General features: G+C 48.7%; 1 protein-coding gene across 1 annotated transcript in view; it reads left to right on the top strand.

Moving 5' to 3' along the window:
* Nucleotides 1-27,995, top strand: part of ALK (ALK receptor tyrosine kinase) — a gene marked incomplete at both ends in the record, with an annotated part of 583,016 nt that overhangs the window by 470,815 nt on the left and 84,206 nt on the right. The window contains 3 exons of the mRNA XM_079791596.1: nt 10,264-10,395; nt 17,514-17,645; nt 19,927-20,027. Coding sequence (XP_079647722.1) covers nt 10,264-10,395; nt 17,514-17,645; nt 19,927-20,027 — 365 coding nt within the window. The remainder of the gene's footprint in view (nt 1-10,263; nt 10,396-17,513; nt 17,646-19,926; nt 20,028-27,995) is intronic.

Here is a 27,995-nt window from a genome sequence, read left to right as displayed (position 1 = left end):
GTGGAGGCAGAATGACCTCCCATCTGTCTTCAAGGGGCTGAAACCCCCGGCTCCCTTCAGTGGAGGTGCCTTAAGAGGCCACTCCCGCGATAGCGCTCCTGCTCTGCCCCTTCGGTCTGCATACCCCCTGCTCACCTCTGCTCTCTGTTCCCAGCAGCCTTCCCACTGTGTGATCTGCAAAGCCCCTCCCGTGGTCTCAGGCGTAGCTATAATTTGTGTGTGATTAGTATTAAATCTCCAAGGTATCATTGGAATTGTTCATTGTTCACTGAAAAAACAAGAGGAGAAAACAACATATTTTATGGGGAGCTGTGGTGCAGAATGGTTAAATGTCACCACTTTTCAGGGAGACTAATAGCAAAGTGTACACAGAGGTTATTTATAATATTAAAAATAAAATGATTGCTATGTCTTTTCGGCAAAGCAATGAAGATAAATGTCGAATAGGGAAACCTTGGGAAAAGGACTGTGCAACAAAATAAAGGGGCTGTTGAGGGTACAAGGGAATAAGAAAATTTTTACTTTCTTCAGAGAGCTCAGCAGCAAAAATGAAACACATTCTGCTTTCCTGCTAATGGCCTGAGGGAATCTTAGTGGTTCTTTGTGAATTTATATGGAGACTGACTTTGTCAAGGAATCGGGATTCTGAAACAAACGCTGGCTGGCTCTATCATGCCAACTGGCAGCCCCGGTTTCGCCCAGCACCATCCTGGTGTCACCCTCTCTCCTCCTCACCTCCAGGCCATCAGCCCTCCTGTCAGTCACCCCCCATGTGTAACTCACATCACTCACTCCTTTCCATCTCCTCCACCACCGCCTTGTGCAAGCTGCTTCCTCCCTTGCTTGCTTGGTTACAGCCTACAAACTGGTTTTTCCACTTCCATTGCCCTCTCCAGTGCATTCTCCCTAAATTGCTCAGAATGAGCTTTTGAAAAATTAATCAGATTGTTTTCAGTCTCTTGTCTAAACTCCTTAAGTGAAATCTACAACCCTTCCTGCTGCCTGCAAGGTCCTTCCTAATTGGGCCTCTGCCCCCCCACCCCATCCCTAACCACCTTTCCCAGCCCTCATGACCCTCTGTGACCCTCTTGAGCCACACTAGCCTTTGCTGTGTTTCTAGATCTGGTGTTGCTCCCGCTTCTCCACAGCCTTTTTGCAGAGCTGACTCTCTTGTTCCATAATCCAAAGATTCAGTGGAACGGAAGGGAGCGGAAGGTGGGTGGAATTTCTATGGTATAAGCTAGAGGCATTAGCAACTTCCAAAATGCCAAGAAATTCCACCTCACCCCATTCTTCTACGTGAACTTGGTGATCTATTTTGCACTCCCTCGCCATGCATTCATTAGTGCCCGCCATGCGCCAGACACTCTCCAGGAGAGAAACTAAGTAAGATGGACCACCTGCCTCAAAGAATTTAGAATTTCGTGGGAGAAGCTAGCAATGCAGACATATCATGCAATAGGGTGAGGTGAGAGCACAGTTAGAGGCGTGCAATGATTACCAGAGCACCCCAGGGAGCCATCGCATGCCTTTCTTAGAGGAAGGAGAACAAGCCATTGGGGAACAAACATCTGAGTTAGGAGGAATTGTGCAGATGGAGAAGATGATTCTAGACAAAGTAACTGGGTTACACAAAGGCTGTGGCGATGGCCACATGTTCAAGAAAAGCAAGTCACAGAGTTTAGCTAAAGATGCAAAGTAGCACAGCAAAGCTGCGAAAGCAGGCCGTGCCAGGGCACCAAGCCCCATTTGGATGGAATGCCATGGAAACCAGAAAAGGTTTATGGCAGGACTGGGACCTAAGAGGAGCTGGGCTCAGAGAGCTAACTGGTGGTCAGGTGACTCCAGAGACAAATAATCTTGAAAACTCATCATTGCAACTATTCTTTTTCATAGCTATTATTGTGGAGCAAACTGTTGTTGGGTTTGTTTCTATCATTGTTTTGCTGATAGGGTCTAGCCCTGTTGATGCTCACCTATATTATGGGATGTGAAGGATTCCCAAAGGTGCTGTCTGTCCCCAAGATCTGGCCTGTTTAGCCCCCTTATTGATCCCTTTCACCAATCCTCCATGGTCAATTCTCCCAAACCCCTTGGGATACTCTATGAAATTAGCTCATAAGCACCTCACATATTGTTTGTGTATACAATTTCATTTGATCCTCACCAGAATCCTATAAATTAGATAGCATCCCTGCTTTACAGAAGAGAAGAATCCCATGAACTGTCAGAGTTCACACCGCGAGCTGGTAGAAGAGGGGACTGGAACCAAGTATTGTTTTCTCTACACCTGAAGGGGCTCATCACTGCAAACTGAACAAAGTGATAGCGTGCACCGCTGGAAGAATAACAAAAATGGAATCTAGGTGTGAAAGGAACTCTGATAGCCCTGGCCCCAGGAGGGAACTGTCCCGGTGAGGGGGTACAAAGGGCCAGAAGGCTTGGGATTCTTCTAAGGGAAGAAGAAATTGAAGATCCACTTCTCTATACTAGAGGTTCTCAGGCTTTGGTGCACCCTATTGTCAGCCAGAGCGCTGTGGGGCATGCTGGTTCCAGGGTTCCGCCCCCAGCTATTCTGACTCTATAGGTCTACAGCGGGCCCAGAAAGCATGATTAACAAGTTCCTGTGTGACTTAGTTGCAGAGGGTCTTTGGACACCCCACCAAAGACTAAGCCCATGGTAAATGTAAACGGCTGCCTTTTGAGGGTCCACAAACATGGAAACTGAGGCCCAGAATAGAAGTGACTGGCTTGTGGCCCAGAGCCTTGTCACAGAACTAGGCCTCCAACCGGCTCTCTTGGTTCCCAGCACAGGGCTTTCCTACCCAGCCTACCCTAAGCCCTCCATAGCTAGGCCTTCTCCTCACCGATTTACATTTTGAGTAGGAACCCAAGATGCCAGTTCTTTATAATGAGGCTGTCCACACTCCAATTTATGAGTCCCAGAGCCCTCAGCAGGATTGGTCTCTGCCAGGCTTAATTTACACAGTTCGCAGGCCTTCCATTAACGTCAGCACAGTAGTAACAGCTGTTAGCCTGTGCCTGCTATTTGACTGCATCCTCATCACGTCACCATCCATTTTCATGTCTCTGGGCTTGTTTACCCTGAAGTACCTGATTCTCCTCATTCTGGGAAACAGTAAGTTTCTACGATGGGAACCTGGCCCAGCCCCACTCCTGACCTCTCTATTCTCTAGTAGGCAGACTCCTTCCACACACCACATCCCCTTGTCTTTCATTTAAGAGTAAGACCCCATCTCACCGAAGCAGCATTCAATTTTCCCCCTCAGCGAGTGTCATTGGTTAGGCATCAGCAAGCAGGTGGGAGAGAGCCCAAAAGCTGATACAAATGTGCCTTTTTTAATGCCACATAAATCACCTTAATTAAAAATTAATTAAGTGACCTAAAATTTGACATTCATTTAAAAAAGAAATTTGAGTAAGGAGAGTTATGTAGATTTTTTAGCACCAAATCTCCAAGACATGATGGAAGGAGGGGAGTGTGTTGGGTTTCTGCTTTGAATGCACAATGAGGGAAAAGGAATCATTCTCAGCCAGAGAACCCAGTAAGTCACGCATGGTGTGGAATAGTGATTCATGTGACCTGACCTGGGCCACACGTGTCTCAGATGCAAATATGAACTAATTTCTCCTGCACTGGAGACTAGATAAATAGGCAAACAAATGTGGCATGCTGTTTCAGGTGACAGGTTCCAGGATGCAAATGACAGATGACTGAGACAGGAAAAGCTAACATGAGGCATCCAAGGGAAGCTTGCTGGGTGAGTGGCTTAGTAAAGATGCATGGGAGGGAAGAAGGCTTCACGGGAGAGTCATTAAAGGGCCAGAATTAATAAAGATGGCACTAATTATATCAAATCAACCTTATAAACATATAGCCACCAACAACCATTGCCCAGCACTCCAGAATCAAGATATTGCAAATGGATGGTGGTCTTAAAGGTTGGACTTGAGGTCCACCCTCACTGTATCAAGGACAGTGAAGACCCATGGAGATAAAGGATGCACCCAAGATTCCTAGGTTCTCAAGGGCAGATCTTCCAGCCTCTGAGGAAGAGGCTCTCAACCCAATGCCCCTGGGAATCACTCAGGTAGCTTTTAAAGCCACCAATGCCAAGGGCCTCTCCTTCTACTGATTTCATTGGTCCAGGTGGGGCCTGAGATCAACAGGAATTCTAACTCCCTAATGACTCCCATGGGCAGTCAGGGTGCTGGTCCCAAAGGTGATCTAATCCAAGTCTGGGAGAGGAACTCCACCTGGGATCATCTGACCAGGCTCTGGTGGGCCTTCCCCTGAGGTTTACTTGCTGCAAGACCACAGGCATTTCATAGTGCCTTATAGTTTAAAAAGCATTTCTCTGTATGTTATTTAGCTTCTAGAATCCCCAATCTTCTGATTAATCAAATGGGAATAATAATAACTGTCCTGCCAGTTTTTTATGAGGTTCAAACAAGGAATGATTATGAGAGCACATCATAAGCTATTAAAATGCTCTACAGAGGTAAGGAATGATGAGAATTTATGGCCCCCGGTGACTTACATCATTATTCTGGGAAGAACTGCTATTTCAAAGATAAATAAATTCCCACCGAGAAGATCCTTACTAACAAAAGATCCCCAAGCACCAACTCATCCCAGAGCAGCTTGATCTCAGATCTCCCTAAGCATTCTGTGATTAGGGACTTGGTGTTCCAATGGTTACCAGGATTCACTGGCACCCATAGGTGGAAAGCATCAGGAAGTGCCAGCAAGAAGATCCGCTGCCCCAAGGCTGGCTGTGACCACCCAGGGCCTCAGGTACCATCCTCCATAAGCCAGAGGAGTCACTTCACAACCACAGAGAAGATGCCATTTAAGAAACTCAGGCCCTTGATTACAATCATTCACCAAGGGTACTTCCTTCCTTGGAATTTATGGGCCCCATAAAAAAAGAACTTGGGAAGACAGAGCAGTTGTTTTTTGTTGCGCCTCATTAGTTTTGAGTTTGGCTGGCAGTAGAGATCAGAGTACCAGGCATACATCTAATTGAATCCCTCACAAGCATAAAATTCTCTGTGGTATGGCGAATGTGATGCCAGTGAGCCGAGATGTCTCCAGCCAGGGGAAGGAGATGGAGAGGCATTGGTAGAAGCAAGCCTGAAGGGGACGGCCTCTCTGGGCTGTGGCTGTGCTTTAACTGAGTAAAAGAAAGGTTTGGGGATTAACTCTGGGGCATCCAGAGAGTGAAAGCAGCACTACCTTCCCACTACCAGATCTCTACTTTGTCAAGATTTGGGGTGAAGGGCAGGGATGCCAACTTCCTGCCCTTCTGTACTCACAATCACTGCTCCTGAGGACACTTATACCTGGGTGCGGGAGTGGAGGGGGACTCCACAAACAGACACAGTACAAATGATAGAGAATAAGATGTCAAAAATGTGGATTTTCACAAATCCCTCAGCAAACCGTGTAACCACGCTAAGCCTTTGTATTCTCAACCATAAAACAGGTATAAAACTTTCCACATATAATGCATAGGTTCAATTCAATTCCCAAGTATTGGGGTGGAGAGATTTCTATACAAAGTACTGTTTTAGACTCATGAGGATAAAACTCAATATCTCCTTCCTAGTCACTTATAGTTTGGTGAGGAAGACAGCATACAAACAACTGCTTATGACATGAGGCGGAATGTCTGCCATGTTAAATGCAAGAAGTGATAAGTGATAGAAGTCCAAGTGAAAGGAGGGTTCATGGAGGGGAGGAGGGGAGAATCTACAAAAGTGTCGTAGATGAGGTCTGGGTCCCTATTACTGAAAGATGAGATGCTGGTGAAGATGTTCCTAAATGAGAGGGCAACCCAGAGACTGGGAAGGGTGACCCACACATAACCAGTCCCACATGGAACAAACTAAGCAGAAAAGAAAAAAGAAGAAATCAGATACATTATAAACAGAAAGAAAGCATACAAAATCCTGGGAGAAATTGTCAAGCATATAATAAATAATTTCACATCCTTACTCATAATCTCATACAATTCTATATGAAAATATGGAGAACCTAATAGATAAATCAGCAGATGGAAGTGGGCAACGTAAAAGTAAAATAAAGCTAACAACATGTGAAAAAAATATTCAGCCTCACTAACTACCAAAGAAATACCAAATAAAACAGCAGGAGAATTCCTTTAGTTAAAAATAAAAATCATGATCTATTCAGGGTTGGCCAGGATGTATTGAGAGGGGAAGGCATGTGTGAACGCAGCTGGGAGAGTGTAAATTGGATTAACTTCTAGAAAATAGTTTGGCAGTCTATATGAAGGGCCTTGAAAATGTTTACACCCTTTGATTCAGTAATTCCACTTCTGGGAATCTATCCTATGAAAATAATCTGAAATGCAAGCAAAGGTTTTTGGTCAAAGAGAGTCTTCAAAGAGTTCTGATAAACAGTCTAACAATCCAAACATTGAATACTGTTGAAATAAATGATGGTGCGTATCCCAAAGTATTATAGCCATTAAAAGGTATGCTTCTGGAGAATTTTTAAATCTTTGGTAAAGCTTGTGGCCTTATTTAATTATTTTAAGGCATATATACATATGGCACAACTGTACACACGTTTAACGAATAGGCCAAAACACTTCAGAGACGTTAGAAATGATGGCCTCTGGGTGGTGTGATTCTGGGCACTGCTTTTGTTTATTTTTACCCTGGCTTCACACTTCAGACAATAGGCATATGCTTTTAGAATGAGGGAATGACAAGTCATTGGTGTGTGAAAACGCATAATGAGAAATAGGCCTAATCATAAGGTGTGAATGAAACACAACAAGCTTACACGTGTTCCATACGTTGAGGAAGACTTCACAGGGGTTTTTATTTTGCTTATATTTTCTTCATTAGGGCTGGGAACAAGGGTAAGAAGGTCCTCGCTGTATGTAATGATCCAATATAAGACACTAGAAAAAAGTACTTTGAAAACTAAAAATCACCAAGCAAATGTGAAGAAGTGTTCTTATTATCCTAAACGCCTTTACCCTGAAACAGGGGCAGAGAGGACAGGCAGTGTCACTGGGCAGGCAGGGCCCACCAGCTGGGGTGGACACACCAGTGCGGCCCTCACAGCAGCCCCCAGCTGGAGGCCACCTGCCCACCACTGCCCCTGGCCCTCAATTGGCAACTTCCCTCTGTGAAGTGGAAAGAACGAGTGGCCCTGTCCTGGAGATGGTGAAGTTGAGTGAGCAGGCAGGTGAAGTGCTGGCGCTGTGCTAGGCAGGTAACAGGACACTATATATGATGCCAGGTGTCCTTGCTGTGATCTGCGACAAAGGCCACAGCCCCTCCCAGCAAAGCGCCACCTCTGCAGGAGGACCCCAGCTCCTAGACACATTTTACCTCCCAGCTTCCAAGGGGACGTGACTGACAGGTTGTGCATGTCCCTGCTCCTGGAATTTGGAGGAATTTGGAGAAACCATTGACTTAAGCTATCTTGAGGCACAGGGATAGATAGGTGTGGCATTTTTCCTTCTGTGTGAGGAAGAAGGGGGCAGAGGTGACCAGTCCAGGGAACCACAGCAATCTAGTCACAGAACAATTAAGGAACCGAGAAGTTGATCTACGGCTGTGCTGGGCTTCAGAGCTCGGGGTCTCCGAGGACCGTCTTCCACTGCAGCTGGAGTCTGGGTTAGCTGGTGCATTCATTTCCTGTGGCTGCTGTAACAAACTACCACAAGCTCGGTGGCTTCAAACAACACACATTTATTCCCTTAGAGTTCCTGAGGGCAGAGTCTGAAGTCATTCTCTCTGGCTAAATCGTGAGAGCAGAGCAAGCTCCCGCTGGAGGGTCCACGGAGAACCCAGTCCTTGCCTTTTCCAGCTTCTGGGGGCTGCCTGCATCTCCTGGCTCATGACTCCAAACCCCTGCTGCCCTCATGGCATCTCCTACTTCTTGCTTGTCTTTCTTGCTGCTCTTCGTAAGAACCTTGTGGTCACACCTCAGTAATCCAGAAGAATCTCCCCTATCTAAAGGTCCTTCGCTTAACCACATTAGTAAAGTCCCTTTACCACATAAAGTAACATATTTTCTGGTTTGGGGGATTAGGATGTGGGTCTCTGGGTGGGTCCATTATGCAGCCATTCACAGATAGGTAACCTAATGTGCAGGATGTCTGTGAGCCCTCTTAGGGGCCAGGCAGTGGCTAGGGCTGGGGGTGGGGAGGGGGAAGACACAGAGGTTCAGACAACCTGCTGAGAAGATGGGAGCCAACACTAGAGCTGGTCCTAGAGCCAGGGTGTATGGAATCAGTGCTGAGTCCGGAGCACAGGGTTCATGGGGAGAGACAGACAGGTGAGACAGGAAAGGAATTTGGGCCCAGATCACAAAGGACCTTGAAGAACAGGTTTAAAAACTGGGATGTACCCGGCCCAATGGTTAAGCGTCAATCCATGAACTAGGAGATCCTGGTTCAGTCCAGTCAGGGCACATGCCTGGGTTGCAGGCTCGATCCCCAGTAGGGGGTATGCAGTAGGCAGCTGATTGATGACTCTCTCTCATCATTGATGTTTCCATCACTAGCTCCCTCTCCCTTCCTCTCTGAAATCAATTAAAAACAACAACAAAACTTGGATGTGATTCCCTGAGGGAAGCAGGGCCTGGTTTCCCACGCCCAGGAGTTACCAAGAATGCCCAGCCAGGCTGGAGACCCATCTGACAGGGCCGAGCGGCCACCTGCCATCAACTTACAAGTTGAGCCTCAGCTAGACTAGGTTGGGAAAGAGGGCCCAAGGCCACCTCCAGCACTCCTCTCCCGTGAGATGGAGAGAACAGCTTTGCTTTCTGACACATGGGGCCTGAATCCCATGGACCAGCTTCACGACCTTAGGCAAGTGACTGCAGCTCTCTGACTCAGTTTCCCACTAAGGAAACGGGCACTGTTAAGACTTGCCTAGCTTCTCTGCAAAGCCGATGTGCTGAGGCACACAAAGGCATCCCAGAAGTCAACAGGCTGGACTTGGTGATAGTGCCCATGCTACTGGGAACCGTCCACTGAACGAGAAAATCATGGAATTTTAGGTATTAAAAGTCATCTAACTGGAGAGTCCCACATCACAATCAGCTGGGAGGTTTTCTTAAAATAAAATCTAATAAAGACCAGTCTAATTTCACAGCCAGGGTTGGAGGAGCCACCCGAGATGATGCTCAGAGAAGCTACAGGACCCCCAAGTGGGGATCCTGGGTCATTCTCTCCACCACCCAGGCGAGCACTGAGGTGGATGGGACGGGGGTGGGGAGACTGCCGAGGCACCGGCTGCCACAGGGATGGAGCTAGAAAAGAGGATGGAGTGTAGGGCAGCCAGGCGTGGGGTGGGCCCTTCCTGCTCATCTCCACGTGGGCCAGAGGCTCCTGCATCCCACACCCACCACGAGCTGGGCAATAGGAGGTGCCATCAGAATCACCAGCCCTTGCTAGGTGGTCTCAGGCACAGTGCCCAGTCGGTAGGACATGCTCGGCCAGTCCAGCCTTCTCTTCCCTGAAGCCTGGCTCTCTGGGTCACAGGTTAACGCATTTTCATAAAACTTTGTTCTTGATACAGAAACAAATAACTGCTAACAATTTCATTATAAACTGCGTCCTCTCCCATCCTCCACTGGATAATAGGATTTATCTAGAATTTCAGAACTGGAACAGACCTTAGAAATATGGTCCAAACCCCTCCTTTTGTAAATGGAGAGACAGGGGGCCAGACAGAGAAGGGACAAGGTCAGCGTCACACAACCGGTCATGGACAGGCCGGTCCAGGGCTGGTCCTCACAGTGGTGCTCCTCGTGTTCCACAGCCAAGACTACTGCACGTTTCTAGAATCACTCCAGTGGTGGCATCCAGGGTCAAGAACATGGGGGACATACACTGGACCAGATAGTCCCCTTGATACCCCAAATATGACCTTGAAGGTAGAGCTGTCTGTGTGCAGATGAGGCCCCACCTGCAGGCCGTCCATCTGGCACACTAAAGTCATGGGTTTGAGGACCCCAGACTGTTGAGGGGCCGTAGACAAACCTCGGCCACTCTGCTATTCCCCATCATTAGGAAATGAGATCCCCAAGGGTTTGTGGGGCTGTTAGGGCTTTGACTTCCTCTCAGCCTCCTGGTGCTGCCCCTGGGTGTGGCCAGATTGAGATGCCGGTGTCTCAGTCAAGCCACTGGGATCTGAGCGGCTGGGCCATCCACACTGACCAGGCCTGTGTCTCTGTGTGCTCTCCAGGGACATCCCCGGGCTCCAAGATGGCCTTGCAGAGTTCCTTCACTTGCTGGAACGGGACAGTCCTCCAGCTCGGTCAGGCCTGCGACTTCCACCAGGACTGCGCCCAGGGAGAAGACGAGGACCAGCTCTGCAGTGAGTAGATGGGCTGCCCCAACCACCTCACCCCAGCCACACTCACATCCCTCTCCTGCCCATCACCCCATGCATTCCAATTTGGACAGCCTTCCTCTGTCCAGTGCCATTTGTGTCTCGTCTCAGTGGCAACTTTCACAAGCTACACAGTCTTCAAGAGACAGAGCTAAGATCTGTGGAGTGATAAAACTGTGGTCCAGAAACAGCATGAAAGTTAAGAACCAAACAAGATCTTATAAGTTATGCCCTCAATATCCTCGTGCACAGAGGACATGTTCAGACGAATGCCCAGCTCTGTAACATGACTTTGGAAGCCCGGACTTCCCTCACTTTTCAATCCTCATCTTTCATCACCCACTGCCTCTCTCATCCTCCCAGGCTCCCATGTACCCCAGGTCCGGCCATATCAGACTGCTTCTCAGCTCCCTCAAACCTCCGTGGCTTTGTGTGTGTGGTATCCCTTGCCCAGAGTGCCCTGTCCCTTTTCAAGTCCCATCTGCTCCTTCAAGATACCCCTCAGGAGTTGATTTTTCTGGGAAACCTCCTCTCACCACCCCCACAGGACAGTTGGTTCTTCTTTCTCAGGACCTCCTGTCCCAACTCGGTGTATCTTCCACCCACCATAGCATCCATTATTTTTTAACTGCCCTTTTCTTTTTAGATACAGTTCATACTAGTAAACCATACAACCCGCTCACTTAAAGTATGCAAGCCAGGGTTTTTTAGCATAGTCATGGTTGTGCAACCATCACTACTAGTTTTAGAACATTTTTTATCACTCCACAAAGAAACCCCTAGAAATCTTTCCCGACTTTCTTCCAACTATGCCCCCTCCCCTAGCCATAAGCAACCATAATCTACCTTCTGTTTCTATAGATTTGCCTGTTCTTGGCACTTCATATAAATAGAATCGTACAATATGTGGTCTTTTGTGATTTCTTCACTTAGCATAATGTTTCCAAGGGCAGCCCATGCTTCAGTGTGTATCAGTCCTTTGTATATGTTTATTGCCAAATAATATTTCATTGTACAGATAACCACAGTTAGTTTAGCCTTTCATCAGTTGACGGACACTTGGGTTGTTTCCACTTTGGGGCTATTATGAATAATGTTGCTGTGGACATTTGTGTACAAGTTTTTGTGTAGACAGATGTTTTTATTTCTCTTGGGTATATACCTAAGAGTAGAATTGCTGGGTCATATGATAACTCTATATTTAACAGTTTGAGGAACTGCCAAGCTGTTTTCAAAGTGCTGCACCATCTTACATTCCCACCAGTAATGTATAACAGTTCTAATTTCTCCACATCCTTGCCAACATTTATTATTATCTGCCTTTCTGTTTTAGCCATCTTAGTGGGTGCACATCCATTACATTTCATGAGGGTGTTTTCCATGTTTCTCTCCCTCTCTGTGGGCAGATGGGGTTTGGTACTCTTCCCTGTACCAATATTTCACATGATTCCTGGCACAACTGACACTTTGTTCATTAAAATGAATAAATGAGTTGGAAAACTTGGGCTCTGTAGAGGTCTCATTGGTAGTTAGTAGCAGCATTAGACTCCCAGCCCAGTGCTCACTCCACTTCAATACAGTGTCCTCAGTAGCTATTTGGCTAGGAGTAAATACTAGAGGTTTTTACATTTTCCCCAGGGAAACCGAAATCACAGAACACATATAATGTGAGCTAGAAAATATGCTGGATCCTGGAGCAGAGATGAAAACACAGCACCTGCCCTCAAGCTGAAACTCCAACACGGGGCAGGAGGGGAAACAACAGAACAGGGTTGGGAAGCAGGCAGCAGGTGTGTGCCTGGGTGCTCTGGGGCCCAGACACAGCATCCAATGCTCGCCTCCTAGATACCAGCCCCGTGACACTGGCCTGCAAAATAGCTTTAAAAAGTTAACAGTGTTTCCCAGGTCATCTGGAGGACAGACTTTCCCTTGGGGGAAAAGTGGTTTTATTTATTCTCTTATAAATGAAGCAATAAAGAAATCCATTTTTCAACTTAAAAACTACCTTTTATGCAAAACTTTTGAGGGAAGTTTTCCAATAATGGCGGAATTGTGGTTGTTTAGATCAACCCAGTAAGGAGTTGCAGGTTGGGGCCTTGTCCTGCCCACATGGTCTGGCTCCTGGCCTGTCTCGCAGACTTTCACTCTGCATGTGGCCCGAATGAACCTAGCCACCAAGCTGCCCAGGCTGAGGCCTCTGTGTGTCTCTAGTTATTGGTCTCTGCAGTATTTCCAGCAGTGCCTCTGAGCTGTGTGATTTTGCTTTTGCCTTTTTTTAAAGTTTTTTTTTATGCCCACTTCCCAGCAGGGACACAGGTCAGGCAGGGCATGCCCTGATTTACAATTGGGAAAATGAAACCACAGAGAAGGTAATTGGTTTGTTGGGGTCACACAGCACGTCAGGAACAGAGCCCTGATTAGAGCATTGAGCCTGCGGGATCTGCCCATTACTGAGAGCTCAGGGCATTTTCCCACCATTCAGGGACCTGCCATTAACAAGTTTCCAGGACCAACTCCAAGCTGGAGGGCAGCCTAGCTGCGGGCCTGAGGGCAGGCACCTGGGGCCCTGTGGCCTTTTCAGCCGCAGTTGAGCAGCTGCTCTGACCAGCTGTCGAATGACAGCTCCACACTGGAGAGTACCCCCACCAAGGTCTTTGCTACAGAAATCGGTTGCTAGGAAGAGAAGTTCAATTCAGAAGGAGGGTTATTTCGATCTTTTTGCCACTCTGATCTTTACAGTACTGTTAGCCACCATCCTTCTCCTTGTTTGTGTGCCCCATTCTCTGTGGGATATTTGCTGTCTTCCCTGTCACATTGACTGGTGTTGATTCTGGAAACCATCCCCGTGAAGATAGCAACAGCAGTAATAATATTGACTAACATTTATTGAGCATTTACTATGTCCTGGGAGCTGCTCCAAACACTTGGCATGTATTAACTTATTTCACCCTTACAACAATCCTATGTGATGCCATTACACCCACCTTAGAGATGAGGAACCTGAAGTCCATGGCCAAACTGTTAGCCAGTGGCTGAGCAGTGATTCAGACTCAGTCTGACTCCAAAGCCCACACTCTGAACCAGTACAAGCCAGACTCTTGTTCTGTGAGTTTCTAGCAGCTGGTTCGGCCGAGCACAACCCTTAGCTATATTTCCACCCAGGAAGAAGGGACCAGGAAAAGGTTAGGCAAGTGGGGTGGGGGTAAGATCATTCATCTCCACTTCTGGGCCTCAATTTCCTCATCTGTAATGTGAGTTGGAACATGATGGCCACTGATGTGTTATGTGTTGATGTCCAATGCTCTTGACCTCACCTGGTCCTTCCCAGGTAGTCTGGAACCTATTAGAATGTTTTCTCGGAGCAGGAGCTCACCTGTTGGGGATGTCCAGATCGTCTAAGGAACCCCCACAAGGGTCACCAATCTTGGTCCAGGGTAGTCAACCAAGCCTGGCCATGGTTGGAATTTGAAGGGAAAGGTAGGCTGTATCCCATCAATTCAGCCTCAACTCCACGCTCTCTCCAGAAGGAATTCCCCACACCTCCTGGGGCTTCACTCGATTCTCAGACTCAACCCCAAGCAATATCTCTCTGTCTGAGGTAAGTGGGGACCTGAAATGGAGGAGGCGGCATTGCCCTTGCCCTTCTCCATCCAATCACCAACCTGTCCATTCACACCTGGTCCTCCACACCCATCCTTCTTCCCTCATTCCAATTAAACGTTACTGATCCAAGTGAGACATCCAGGACACCATCACCCATCAAAGGGTGTCTTCAAGGGCCCCTGGGTGTCGAGCAGTGGCCCTCGTGGCCTGTGGCTCCCCAGAAAAGGATGAGGTGTTCTCGCTTCATCCCCTGGATAAGTCATTGACTCACCAGGTATTTGCAAGCAGCTCACTTCCCCTCCATGTACTTAATAATCTCATCTATTTAGTGGGGATACTTTTCCTGTCAGGCAAAACAGGTTTTTTTATGTTTCTTTATTGTAAAATAAAACATGTTGGTTGTAAAATATTTGAAAAATCTGGAGAAGTACACAGAAGAAAATAACTATCACCCATAATCCTCCCTCTCAGACATTCAGAGATAACCATAATATTTTGATGTATTTCTTCTAACATTTTTCCCCATGACTCTATATTTTCAAGGAAATGTATAACACATATTTATCAAAAATGTTAACCGAGTTGTCACACAGGAAGGGAAAGAAGTGGTGTCATTTGGCCTGGAGTTTGTACTTGGCAGTTTCTACAGCTGTTGCTGAGGTCACATCTCTGTGACTCCACAAATCTGTCTCTCTTAGAGTGGAATCAGGTGTCATAATTGCCAATGTTGTGGGATTGATTGACCCACACACAGCCCGACCTGCCATCCGGCCAATGAAATATCTGGCTGCAGCCCAAGGAGAGGGTGGGGTAGAGCAGTGCTGCTCAGACATTAGGAATTTTAAAAATACAGATTCCAATTCTGGGGATGGCGTTGGTGTGGGGACCTGAGATTCCACACTTCTCAGTTTCACAGGTGATGCGGATGCGGCTGGTCCCTGGACCACATTTTGAGTGACAGGGAGTAGAGGACTGAATTCACTCCCATTTCATCAGCAACTAAGTATGGTGATCCTACAGTGTGCCAAGCACTGCTCAGGTGCCTAGGGTGGATGAGAGGAGAAAGGGATGGTCAGAGGAGGAGTTGACATTAGACCCAACCCTGTGTGCCAATGTTGTGCTCAGCAATTGGCCTTAGTGGCAATTTCCTAAACCCAACCTAACCCACCAAGGACCTCTGCTCTGATGCCCACGCCCATCAGCTTCCGTAGGAGTGGCTTCTTGCTGAACACACAGCCCCATGTGCTTGCAGTAGCGGACACCCTCTCATCGCCTCCCCTCCCCCCCCCACTCTTTGAGGTCTCAATTATCACACAAATTATCCAGTGACCAAGTCTGCCTACCTCCTGAAAAGAAAGGGGCTTCCAGTCCCAGCTCACCCTGTGCCAAGCTACAACAAGGTGGGCTAGAAGGTGGAGAGCGCCAGTGGCTGTCCTCACTCCTGCACAGGTGGAAGGCACAGGGTCTCCAGAAAGGCAGCTGAGGGACTGTCTCTGCCTCCGGGTAGCGTGAGCTGTTGTAGCGCACCCCCTGGCGAGCTCCCCTGCCCAGGGGAGAAGGATGATGAATAATGCCACCACCTCGGTATATTTGCTCAACCCTGTCTGTTTATAAAATGTTTCCACACTCTCTCATTTTGTCCTCAAAACAGCCCTATGACATAGACACTATTATTACCCCATTTTGCAGAGGAGGGAGCTGGGGCCGAGGAAGGAAATGCTTGCCTGAGGTTGCACAGTAGGCAGCAGAGAGGCTAGGCTAGAACTCAGGTGTCCCACTCCAGGGCTGTTGAGGTATCAGCACCCATGAATCAAGATCTCCCCCGCACCTCCTGAAAGGGTGAGGAGAGGGTGAGATGCCCTGCAGGCCCCAGCTCAGCCCTGCCTCCTCCTCCTAACGGGAGCCCATCACCTGCTAGCATCTTCCATTGTAGTGCCCGGTTAAACACGCTTGTAAAGGACGCTCCCCGGAAGGTCACCAGTTAGTTTTTGCAAAAGAAGTGGATATGGGATCCCTTGAGGGGGGCATAAAAATAAAACAGAAAGATCTCCTTAGCTGTTGGATTTTTAATCAGAGGAACATGCAGGGCTTGGGGAAATGACTTCTTCAGGGGGGTATAAATGGGAAGAGATGTCCAAGTCGTGACAGCCTGTTTTAATTTATAATGCTGCCTCTGTGTGAAATGCACAGAGAATCGGGGGGAAATGAGCAATAATTCAAGAAGGTGCTGTCACAGCCAGGAAGCGTCAGGGCCCTCTGTGCTAGCCTGCCACTGCCAGGAAGGCGAGACAGAGGAGGGACAGTGCCGTGGGTCCAGTCTCTTGCACAGGACGTAGCCGGGCCAGGGACTGCTGGGCGCTGTCACCACAGCCTCTGATGCCCACTCAGGGCTGAGCGCTTTCCCTGCAGCCATTTTCCCAGTCAGCTGTAGAGCATAAGCTCTCTCTAACCCTCTTCCCTGCCCTCCTCCCTCTGGGGGCAGCAGCAAAATATATGGTCTATGAAGCTGACTATGGCCTCTTCAATGGGACCTGAGGTCAGTCTGATGCAGAGAAAAGGATAATGGGGCTATTTATGCTGAACCAACAGATGCTGTAAAGAGGCTCCAGTAACTGGGATTGCTTGGTCAGGATAGGCGAAGTTCTGCTGCAGTAATAAACCATCCCGCATTTCAGGGGCTTAACTTGACACAGGCCCTATCCACTGAGGGTTGGGAGAGGGGCTCTGCTCCGCAGGGTCTCTCTGGGATGCAGGCTGGCAGGGGCTCCACATCATACAGCAGCATCCCCAGGAACAGGAAGTCTCCTTGACCCCTCAGCAGGGGAAAGGAGACTGAAGAATTGCACAGAGCTTTCCGAAGCCTCCATTCAGAAGAGACACACATCCCTTCCGCTCACATTTCATTGGCCAGAACTGCTCATGTGGCTTCACTTTACTGCAAGGGTCTTGGGAAATGGGAGCAAAAAGGAAGTTCTGAGCAAGTATGTCTCTGCACACAGGTGATTTGAGGGACCCAAACCAATTCCAGGCCAACACTGCCACTGCTGCTATTGTGTTCTTGCCGCTGGGCTGAGCTTTAGGAGTGTAGTCCAGTGAGCACACGTGGGCTTCTCCCCGGGTCACGTTCTTTGTGGGTCCGTGTAGATTTAGAAATAGAAGAGCTAGGTTCCAGTCCCAGCTGGAAGTACCTGCTGGCTAGGTGACCTTGGTCAGGTTGCTCTATATCTCTGAGCCTCTGCTTTGTCATATCTAAAACTGGGTTAACAATACCCATTGCTGTGGAGTTGTTACTATTACCAGTTTTTTCTGAAGATTAGAAAATCGTAAACCAGCACATGTACAAGTTGGGGATTGGGGCCTCTCTTCATCACGATCAGTATCATTAGCCATCAAAGGAGCTGTTATTAGTAAGGACTGTGGTCACCTGGCTAATTATACTTGACTTGGCATCGTTTGCATTCAGCTTCCAGGAAATGCCTGTCCCTGTGCTCTCTCTGCAGGTAAGCTCCCTGCTGGTTTCTACTGCAGTTTCGAGGATGGCTTCTGTGGCTGGTCCCAAGGAACGCTCTCACCCCACGCGCCCCAGTGGCAGGTCAGGACCCTAAAGGAGGCCCGGTTCCAGGACCGCCAAGGTACTGCCACTCCTCTCCTTCCCCCTGGTGCCCACCCAACCAGATGAGAGACTTATGGCACCGCCCAGGCAGCTGGACCTTGCCCCACCCTGCAGAGCAAGCCTGGGTGGGTGGCTGTCCTGAGCTTGCCCTGGGGTGCTCCACACAGTGTCCTCTAAACACTTGCCTGGGCTTTAGAAAGACTAAATCAGGCCCAGGTAGATGCCACCTTTTGTTCCTTAAAATGAGAACCTTGGTGAAGGGTTCGCTGAAATATAAAAATAGCAGCAACAGTAATAATAATCCATTCATTCGACAAGTATGTGTTGAGACCTACTGTGTGGCAGGCCCATTACTCATTGAGAGGTAAGGAAAAGTGTAGTCCTCTTTATGACTGGGGGTGCTGAGGCACAGGGGACCTGTGTCATTGGCCCCAGGGTGCTGCCCTGGGAACCTTGCCCCACATCTGGTCCATTCCCTGCTGCCCAGCCTCCTCAGCCATACCCCCCACCCTCATACCCTCCCTCCCTGCACCATAGCCCATCCTCCCACAACCCATGCTTAACTGTCAGGCGGGCAGAGAGACCTAATAACACCCAAGGGTTGCCACCATACCTGCTGATCTGACTCCACACTCGGAGGCACCTGCCCTGATTGGATCAGAGAGGCTCTGTGCGGCCAGCACAGCTCTGAGAGTCGGGCTGCTGGAGAGGCAGGCCATGCAGCCTTATGCTGTGCCTGGGGGTGAGGCCCGGGGGCCCACCTCTGCAGGATAAGGCTGGAGGGCGGGCCTCTCTCCCTCTTCCCTCCCCTACATGTGCTTGCTCTTTGTGGAGCTGGAGACCCTCATACAAGAATTATTCTCTTTCCAAGACAGCACACATCCTATGGATTCCCTCAAGAATTCATAATAAGTATGATTACTCTAAAAGTATGGAAGTGGACATCATCCAGATCAACCACTAAAAATCCCAGAGCCCATGGAGTTCTGTCTTTGGTCCTCAGAACTGCATCCCAGTGAGCTGGCTTTGCCATGAGGAAGAAGGCTGAGTTATTGCAGCCACGGGAGAGTTCTGTGGCCCCTCACAGATGGGGGGGGGGGGTGGCGGGACGAGAGCTCCTGCTTCTCCTCCCAGCCCCCTTGCCGCACTGCACTGTCCTCAGCACCGTGTCTGTGGGATCAGAGAGAGAAACAGAGCTCAAAGCTAGACGTGGTCTTCACGCCTCTGCTCTCTGATTGTCCCCCAACAGCACCCGTAGGGAATAAGTGCCCAGCACTTGTTGAATGCCTCTGATGCCCCCTGAAGGAACTCATCCCACTGACTGCTCTGATTGCAGGACGTTTTCCTTACCTCGAGATAAGCTCTATCTTTCTGTATATTCTACTCATCGATCACAGTCTCTGTCCCCCACAGAACGAAACCACAGCCTTTCCCACACAGGCAGCCCTTCCGATATTTAAAGACAGCTGGTGTGACCCACACACCGAATGAGGTCCTCCCTCTCCCCAGTCACATAAGCCCATCAACTCGACCCTTCCTCAAGGGTGGGCGGCAGGCTTTCGAAGATTTCTGGCCCATCCTGGTTACTCTGTTCTGGACCCACCTGAATTGTAACTTGGAAGTAATTCATTAATGGACTTTGCTAAGAGACAGAGAAAAGTAGAAATGAATGACTAAAGTCCTGCCTGGGGTTCTGTGGGGTGCCTAAAAAGTTGTGGGCTCACTCTGGCATCTGTCTCCTTAGCACTGACCACCTACAAAGTGCCCTGCAGTCCTGGTGGTTTACTGACACTTCTCCCACCGGCATGTGGGGCTGGAGCTCCTAGTCTCCCAGTCTCTCAGGCAGGTTAGTGTTTAGGAACAAGAAATGAATCTTGGTCAGGCGTGTGACACTGGGTGACCTGGACTCCAGGAGGGCGAGAAGGAATGAAGGTCATAGAGACCATTGGTGGGCAAAGCAATGGGGAGCGATGGGGCTGGGGGCAGGGCACTTCAAGCTGCTCCTGGCCTCTGGGCTAGAGCTGGTGGCCCTTAAGAGATCAGGGATGCAGAAGCTCAGCGATACGCTGCTAGGACATCACAGGCCCTTTGGAATGAAGACCTTTGCAAGCCAAGTTCTGTGGCAGTAACAAGCAGGCTGTCTTATCCATTGGGGGCAGCAGAAAGCCACAACCTCCAAGATGTCCTGACGCTGGAGGAGATGTTCCCAGGAACGCTGCGCTTATTAACCCTGTACTGTACCCGCGGGCCCTTCAGTGCGTGATGAAGGTGCAGCTTTGACTCTTTTCCTCTCTGCCCAGGCCACGCCCTGTTGCTCAACACCACGGAGGTCCCCACTTCTGCAAGTGCTACAGTGACCAGCACCACATTTCCCGCACCGATGAAGAACTCTCCGTGCGAGGCAAGTCTCGGTGTTCCTCTATTCTCCGGCTTCTCCTCCCACACTCTCCCCTCTGCACTTCCAGATGAACCCAAACAGTGAGCAGCTGGCCTGAGGTCAGGCTGCTTGTTCTCCCGGAGGGAGGGCAGTAGGACCACTTTCGCCATCTTCCAGGCAGAGAGAGCCCACCAACGTGGTAGAGTCCCACCTGCAGAGAACCTCACCTTAAACGCCATCCTCAGCAGCACTGAGCTTGGGGATCTTGATTTAAGCAAACCCAGGAAATACTTCCAAGGCATCACAGGGGAGGGTAACAGTGATTTACAAAAGACTTTCTACAGAGTCCTTTTTAAAAATAGCAATCTCTTGTTATACATTTCAGATGTTATAGAGCATCAGAAATTTGATTTACATAGATTTCACTAAGACATCAATGGCATTCAGTGCGGTACCTCGAGAGTCACTTACCCAAATGGTTCTTCTAGCTGTTACCTCTCAGGGTGAGGATGGACGGAGTGGTGCCATGTTTTTTAGCATAAGGTCATATTCTCCAGGGTCCAAGAAATGTGCTTAGAACACGGTCCCAGTCAGGTTCCACCCCTGATTGGTTGTACTATTTATTTGGGCAGTTAATAACCTCTCGGGGGCTCAGTTTCTTCATCTGGAAGGTGGAGACAGTAAGAGTGCCTACCCCAAGGAGGTGAGAATTAAATAGGTTAATGTGTGCAAAGGGCTAGCATAGCATCTGGCACAAATTAAGCATGACAAGAGTTAGCCAACAGTGCCCGGCACCCTGTATGAACACACGACAGAAGGATGGGGGCGGAGAAAGAGGACTTGAGCCAAAAATCAGACTCTCCGCTCAGGGCTCTGGGAAGGCAGGGCCCTGACTGCACTTCTTTGCTCCCCCAACCCCACCCCTCCACCCCCAATCAATCCCTTGCACACAGCGGAAAGCCTATGGGCGATCCTTTCTTTCTGGAAACTTACAGGAGAAATTCCTTGCTGGCTTGTTTCAGGAATAGCTAGTTGCCCTCTGACTAATTTGTTTCCCTTCAAGTTGTGGACTTTGTGACACTGAGAGCTTCGCTTCCTCTCTGCTGGCTGGTAGAACCCCAGGGAGCTGCGGCTCTGACCCGCAGCTTCCCTGCCAAGGGGTGCAGGCAAATGCAAGCCTTCCAGGCTTTTTGTGAACTAAAGCTTCACAGACATAAATCAAATGAGAATGGAAAAGATATATGAATGAATCTTTTTAATCAGAAGAAAGGTCAAATTAAATCTGAGGCTCCCTCTTCGTGAACAAACAGGGTTCCGTGATGTGTTATTTGCAGCAGCCTCACTCTTGGTCCCCGTTTATAACAACATCTGCCCCGTCTTTCTCACCCTCTTCTAGTTTATGGTATCTGACTAGATTTTTTATGTATCTCTGTGAGCTACCTTAAATCCTTTTTGGAAGAAGTCAGGGCACAAATAAATAGATTCATTACATTCCATTGTATTTGAGAAGCCACGCTTTCTGATGCAGATGGTGGAATTACACAGTCATCATCATCGCTGATATTTCTCAGGTGCCTCAGAGCAGGCGCCTGGAAAGGAAGGCTTCTTAGGAGGAAATCTAAATGCGGAGAGACGGTGGCCCACTGGGAGGCGAGGGGATCCTAAAAGCATTTGATCTTTAAATTTACTCTTCACTGCGTTTAATAGAGCCTGATTTTTGGAAAAAGAAATGTCGAGGTGAAAATGATATTTTCCTAACACTTCATCATTTCTCTAATAACCTTTGGGTTGATCAATAGCTTAAATAGGTGTTTTTGTTTTACTGGCCTGCTTTCTTTTTCCTCCGGCCACATTCGCTCTGGGCTGTTTCTGCTGTTCCCTGCCCTTTTCCAGCAGCTGGCTCAGCAGGAGTAATGGAGGGGAGGCAGCAAGCTGTCCCTCAGCTCACAGTTGTTTCAGCCTCTCAGACATTCATCCAGGACTGACGGGTCTTTGAATCCACAGTGCTGGGGAAGTGTTTTTATCAGAAAAATAAATAACCAAAACAGAAGTATGCATTTCCAGGTTTGTAAGCCTGCCCATTTATTTCACCCAAATCCTAAATGCAGACGCAGGAACTTGATGCTCTTCTCCTGGATCTGCTGAACGTTAGTGACAGGAAACGGATGTTGCGTTGCTCTGTGAGACGGTGTGAGCTTAACCCAGCAGACCTACAGGGGCCTCTGTTGACTGTGGGGCCCTAGTGCAGGAGGGTGGCTGCCAGAGAGAGCCATGGATGGTCTCCAATGAGTCAGGTCCAAAGGGCTGGCAGCTAGCCTAGATGGGCTCCAGGGCTGACCCCCACCACCGCACGTCTTCTCCAAGCCCAGAGCAGGCTGGTCCGTGCGGCCTCCAGGGAGTTGAAGTACTTGCAGAATAGCACAAAGTGCTTTCTCAAGAAACCCCACAGTCCTCAATGGATTCCATAGGGGAACCGGTGTCACCTTCAGTGCATTTCCATGAAAATCTAAATACGCGTTTCTCCAGTTGCAGTCACTTGTAACATGTAGTAAATGCAGAGTCTTGGACCCCACCCTGGGCTCCCTGAACGGCATCACTGAGCAGAACCCAGACTCTGCATTTTCAAACCCCACCTCCGTGATGTGGATGTAAACTGAAACTTGAGAGTAATTGGCCAAAGTGTTCTTGCCAATGTGACTGGAATTTATTCTGAGCCCATGCTGAGCGTTTTCCTCCAGTGCCTGTGGCTCCAAATTGTGCCATGTAATTTGCCTTTCAGAAGGATACGTCAGAGAAGGAATTAGAAATGACAAGGTAGGGGACAGAGCCAGTGAGACAGAGGCGCTGGGAGAGCACCCTCAGAGCCCACAGGGAGCCAGGTCAGGTGCCCACCGATGATGGAGACATAGCCAGGGTGTGCCTTTGTGGTACCAGCCACCTTCCAGGGCATTCCCGAAGCATGCCAGCCCTGGGCTCCTCCAGGCGCCTCCAGCCACTGCCTCTCGCTGTGCTGGCCTTGGTGCAGGCCCTGCCTCCTCCACCGCTCTGCACAGTTGCATATGGGGCATGAATATTTAAAGGCCTCTGCCTAGCCCAGCCATAAATGAGAGCTTTGTGGGGTTGTTGTCCCCCCTATTCCCCAACAGCTATTCTCTGTGGGAAACTGGGGAGACACTTACAATATATTCAGATTTTCTTTTCTTTTTATTTTTATTTTGCTGAACTCCAGTTCAAATAATTAAAGTTGCCACTGGGGAGGGGAGCCTTGCGGTGGCTGTTATGTGTCACTTGCTGTCAGACCTGCTTGCGTCCCCTTGGCTGGAAGACACACCGGGATGTGTCTAGCGTTGCAGCTGCCAGTAATAAAGAGGCCGGGAGAGTGGCAGGGCCGTCTCGCCCCGCCCCCTGCCTTTCACACATCCTGGAAGCCTGAATGTCTCAACAAACCCCGTGTGGGTTGAGATTGTATTTTATTTGAATAGCCTGCCTGTGACTGGAATATTTTAAACCATGTTCTCAGGACAGAACAAGGTCTGGGGTGGGAGGGGGAATTGGGCTTCCCTCATTCTTTTTCCCCAAAAAACATGGAGCAGTTTTCCTCCTATGAGCTGCAGGAATGAAAGGACCCAGGAAGTGTGGGACGAGGCCCACTGGACTGGGGGGAGACCCTAGGGCAGGGCAGTTCCCAGCGGCTGGTTGTCTGACCCTCCCAGAGTGGCAGCCACCCTTTCCTCTCTTTACACACATGGGTGTACACATAGACCACACACACACACACACACACACACACACACACACACGGGAACCTGGGACATGGCCGGGCCTCCTTTCTGCCCCTGACGTCAGCCCTATGGTGGTAAAAGGGGTAGCTTTAATTAGCCACTCAGGGCAGCAGGTGACCAGCGGGCTCCTCCAGGCGGCATGGACTACCTGGCCTGCAGGGAAGGAGGCCTCCCCTCAGTCACTAAAACCAGCAGATGTGGCCCAAAGGGATGTGGGAGAGGAGGCTGGCACCTGGACTGCCCTCTGGCATTCGTACACCCTGCTCTCAGCCCTACTGAGGAGCCCCTGTGGGAGGATCCTGCCTGTGACTGTGCACAGCTGGCCAGCAGGGCAGCCACGCATCCCTAGGACACAAGAGCATCTCCCCTTTCCCAGGGGACCCCCTTCGAATGGGGCAGCAGCAATAAATGAGGGGGCAAGAGAGAATGGAGAAGAAGCCTAGACGGAAGTCACCAAGGCAGGGAGGGAGCCTGGGAAGTAACCAGAGCAGGTCACGTGCCCCTAGTTTCAGAAGCCCAGATGGGGAGCTCCTGCACCAGTACCTCTCTCTGTGTGACCTCACTGCCCCCCCCCCACCATTAAGCTCATAAATAGCATGTTTGGCTGCCCCACCCCCACCCCATGAGTCCCTGAGCTGATGCTGGTATGAGACTCCAGGGGGCCTTAACTCTGGCAGCCACTCACCCCAGTGATGGGGCCTAAAAATGTGCCTCCACATCAGAGGGAAGGAGCAGGGCCAGGAGTGCTTCCTGGGGCATTTTCTAAATGGCTTTCCTGAAGCCCCGCTGGATGAGTAGGAGGCTTGGGACCCCGCTTTCAGAAGAGAAGCTAACGACAGCCATGTCATGCACCTGTAATAACATCACTGCTACAAGAATGCCCTATGCACACATCAAAGACTGCAGGGACTGTCCTCCACACAGCCACCTGTGAGGTGATTGAAATCCTCCCCGAGGACCAGGCGATGCCCGAGCATGCAGAACCCGGACTCAAACCCGAACCCCACACTTTAAAGGTACCTGCTCAGAGGCTTTCTCTGAGGAGTCAGCAGGCAGTAGCCTCAGACGAAAAGGGTGGGCAGCTGCAGGCCTGGACCAGAGAGGCAGCTTGGATGGGCACACAGACGCCTGGCAGGAGGGTGAGGGAGGGGAGGGTGCAGAGGGTCCTCAGTCAGGTGGCGAGCCAGCAAGTCGTCATTTCAAACCCACCATGTGGCCAGCCAGGCTGGAGACAGACCGAAGGAATCTGGGATCTCTTTAGACTCAGCACAAAGGTTAAGGATAGGTCCTGGTCTCCAGGTTACTTATGAGTCACTCAGCTGCATTACATTAAAAATAAATTTCAAATTCTTAACCAGAGCCTTCACACACCCTACCTCTTTGTACCACGAGGAAAAAGAAGCCTTCCCTTAGTCAGGGGGCTGAGGGTAGGGACCCTTCATAACTGTTAAGCCAACATAGGGAGCATTTTTAATCTATTACTCGCTTATTATGTGGCTGGCACTGTGCTAAGTATTTCATTTGCTTTATCTCATTACCGAAACAGACCTGTGAGAGACTGTTCCACTCATTCACTGATGCGGAACCTGCTGCTTACAGAGCTTTCATGACTTGTCCAAGGTCACCTTGCTAGTGAGAGGCAGAGCCAGGATTGAAGCCAGGTTTGTCCAACTCCAAAGTCAGATCTGCACACACTCTAAGGTCATTGAACTTGGCTTAGGTCACCTGAGTTTGAATCCCAGCTCTGCCACCTATGAGCCATAAGACCTCAAGCACTGCCTCTAACTGGGGATGAAAATACCTGTTTTACTTGCAAGGATCAAATAAAAATGTGCAAACTATAAACTCTACAATATTTTATGAATGTCAGTGATTATTATTATCCCTCTTCTTAATTTGCACAGGCTTGAAGGAGTGAGTGCAGACATAAAGTCAGGCATTGTGCGTTCTTATTTCTCCTCTGGGTCAATCAGCACTGTGCAGGCAGGTTGGGAGCACCGTTTTGCACAGAGCCTAGCATTAGTACCAGGAGGATGTGCCTGATGAAGCCATGTAATCAATAATAATTTTAATTAATTAATTAATTAATTGGGCAGCCCCGCAGTTGTGAGCATGACCCTGGTTCAGAATGAGAGCTAACAAGGAGACTCCTCATTGATTCTCAAGGATCCACCAAGTGTGGCCCCACTGAGATTTCTGAGCCCAGCGAGTTCTCACCTCAGTACCTGGAGCTGGGAAGCTGCTGGATCCCAGCATTCTGTCACCTCTTATTGTGATGCGGTTGACGCTGCTGGGACTCATGCTAATGGGCTAAAGTAATCAACAGCCATTGTAATTGCAGTTGGACATAATTAATTTAAAACCTTTGAGCCATTCAAAATTAATACCTCTGCCATTACATGATGAGACAAATGAAGAATTACTGTCAGGGCTCTGGGTGTGAATAAAACCCTCCGGGCACTTGGCAGAGTTTTGGATCCCCTTCAAAGCCCACGTGTTAATGTGGACCCTCGTGGCTCCCACTGATGACTGAGATAACATATTCAGGTGGCCCAGGTACAGAGGGACCCTGTAGAAAACACAGATTCTCCCCAGCTATCAAATAATAAACATTCCCCGGGTGCCTGTGTCTGCAGACACTCCTGTGCCTGGAGTCCCTTCTCTTTCCAATGGCTGTCTGGAAAATAGTTTCCCAGCCAGAGGATTACAAAGCTACTTCACAGCATCGACCCCATCACACACAGAGAAATGGAGGCACAGAGGAGGATGGTAGCCCAAGGTCACACCATTACAATGTAACTCAAAGGAAAATACCATCTTTTTCTTCCCATAAGACTGGAAAGATAATTTTCTGGCAAACCTGGAAGATAAAACACTGGACTAAAATGTTGAATACAGTATCCTTCATCCTGCCTTATTGTTTTGTGTGAGCTGTTTATCTCTAACATGGGATTCCCTGCCTATTCTTTTCAATACAGGAGAAAGGAACTAACATTGAGCAAAAGTATTTGCTATGCAGAGCAGTGGGCTCCCATAATCTCAGTAAAGTCTCCCAGTAACTCTATAAGGAGAGTACGATTGGCCCCATTTTTCAGATGGAAGCTGAGGCTCATATATGACGACAAGACCGCTTTTTCTGATTTCAAAGCCCCGCTCTGCCCTCAGCACTACCCCACCTCATTCCCCCGAGGCTCCACCTCCCTTGGTCTTCCTCGAAAGCCCTCAGTTCAGGCAGAGGACCCGAGCCTCCCTGAAGTGGGCGGGTGGCACCCTCTCTTTTCCCACTTTCCAACAACATCGCATTCCTCCCTTGCTGCTTTTTTTAATATAGTGTTTATTGGTGTTTTTTTCTGATTACAAAAGTGCTCTATTTTTATTATAGAACATTAGGAAAATACAGGAAAGAATGAAGAAGAAAATTGAAATTGCCCACAGTCTTACTCCCCAAAGATAGCCTGTTACCACATTGGTACATTTCCTTCCAGGGGAAAAAAAAAAAATGCAGATCTGAGCAGAGTGAGAGATAAAGGTTTATACATGCACTATCACACCACATAAGCCTTTTGTGTCTTCTTTCTTCATATCATCTTTTTTCTATATCAATATTATTCTTCATAAACATGCTTTTAATAGCAGCGTGCCCTAAATTTATTGTATTGTTTTTGTTCTAGTTGTCAAAAATAATATATGTTCATTATAAAAAATTTCAAAAAGACCAAAGGGAAAAACATATCTGTAACACCATAACCTCACCAGCCAGGGATCCCACGGTTATTATTTTTATACAAAGCCTTCACATTCTCTTGCTGTGTTTTTACGACGGGGGCATGTGGATATCCCTGCCTGGGTGTTCTCTGGCTTCAATGTAATGCCTCAGAGACAAGGAGGCATGGGATGCTGTTTTCAAAAGGATCTCAGCCTTTTAAGTTTCCTACCTGGCCAGGAATCCAGCATTTCTTAAGCCTCTGTAATTGCAAGTATTTGCCAGCATATTTGATTTGCTCGTTATCAAAACTCCGCATCTGGCCTGCTTCTTGCTGTGTTGGACTGATTTTTCATTCTGCTATTTATAGCCAGAGAGTTAGTGTTCATTTTTTTCCAGGTGAATTAGGAGTGGTATACAAGAACACCAGGTTTTGCAGTGAGTCAGTGCTCTCAGTGAAGTTAGTAAGGGGCCATGTTGAAATCAAGGAACTTTTAAGAGTACAAG

The sequence above is a fragment of the Cnephaeus nilssonii genome (assembly GCF_951640355.1).
Source record: "Cnephaeus nilssonii genome assembly, chromosome: 15".
Classification (NCBI taxonomy): Eukaryota; Metazoa; Chordata; class Mammalia; order Chiroptera; family Vespertilionidae; genus Cnephaeus; species Cnephaeus nilssonii.
This window is presented reverse-complemented; position numbering and strand designations above follow the sequence as displayed.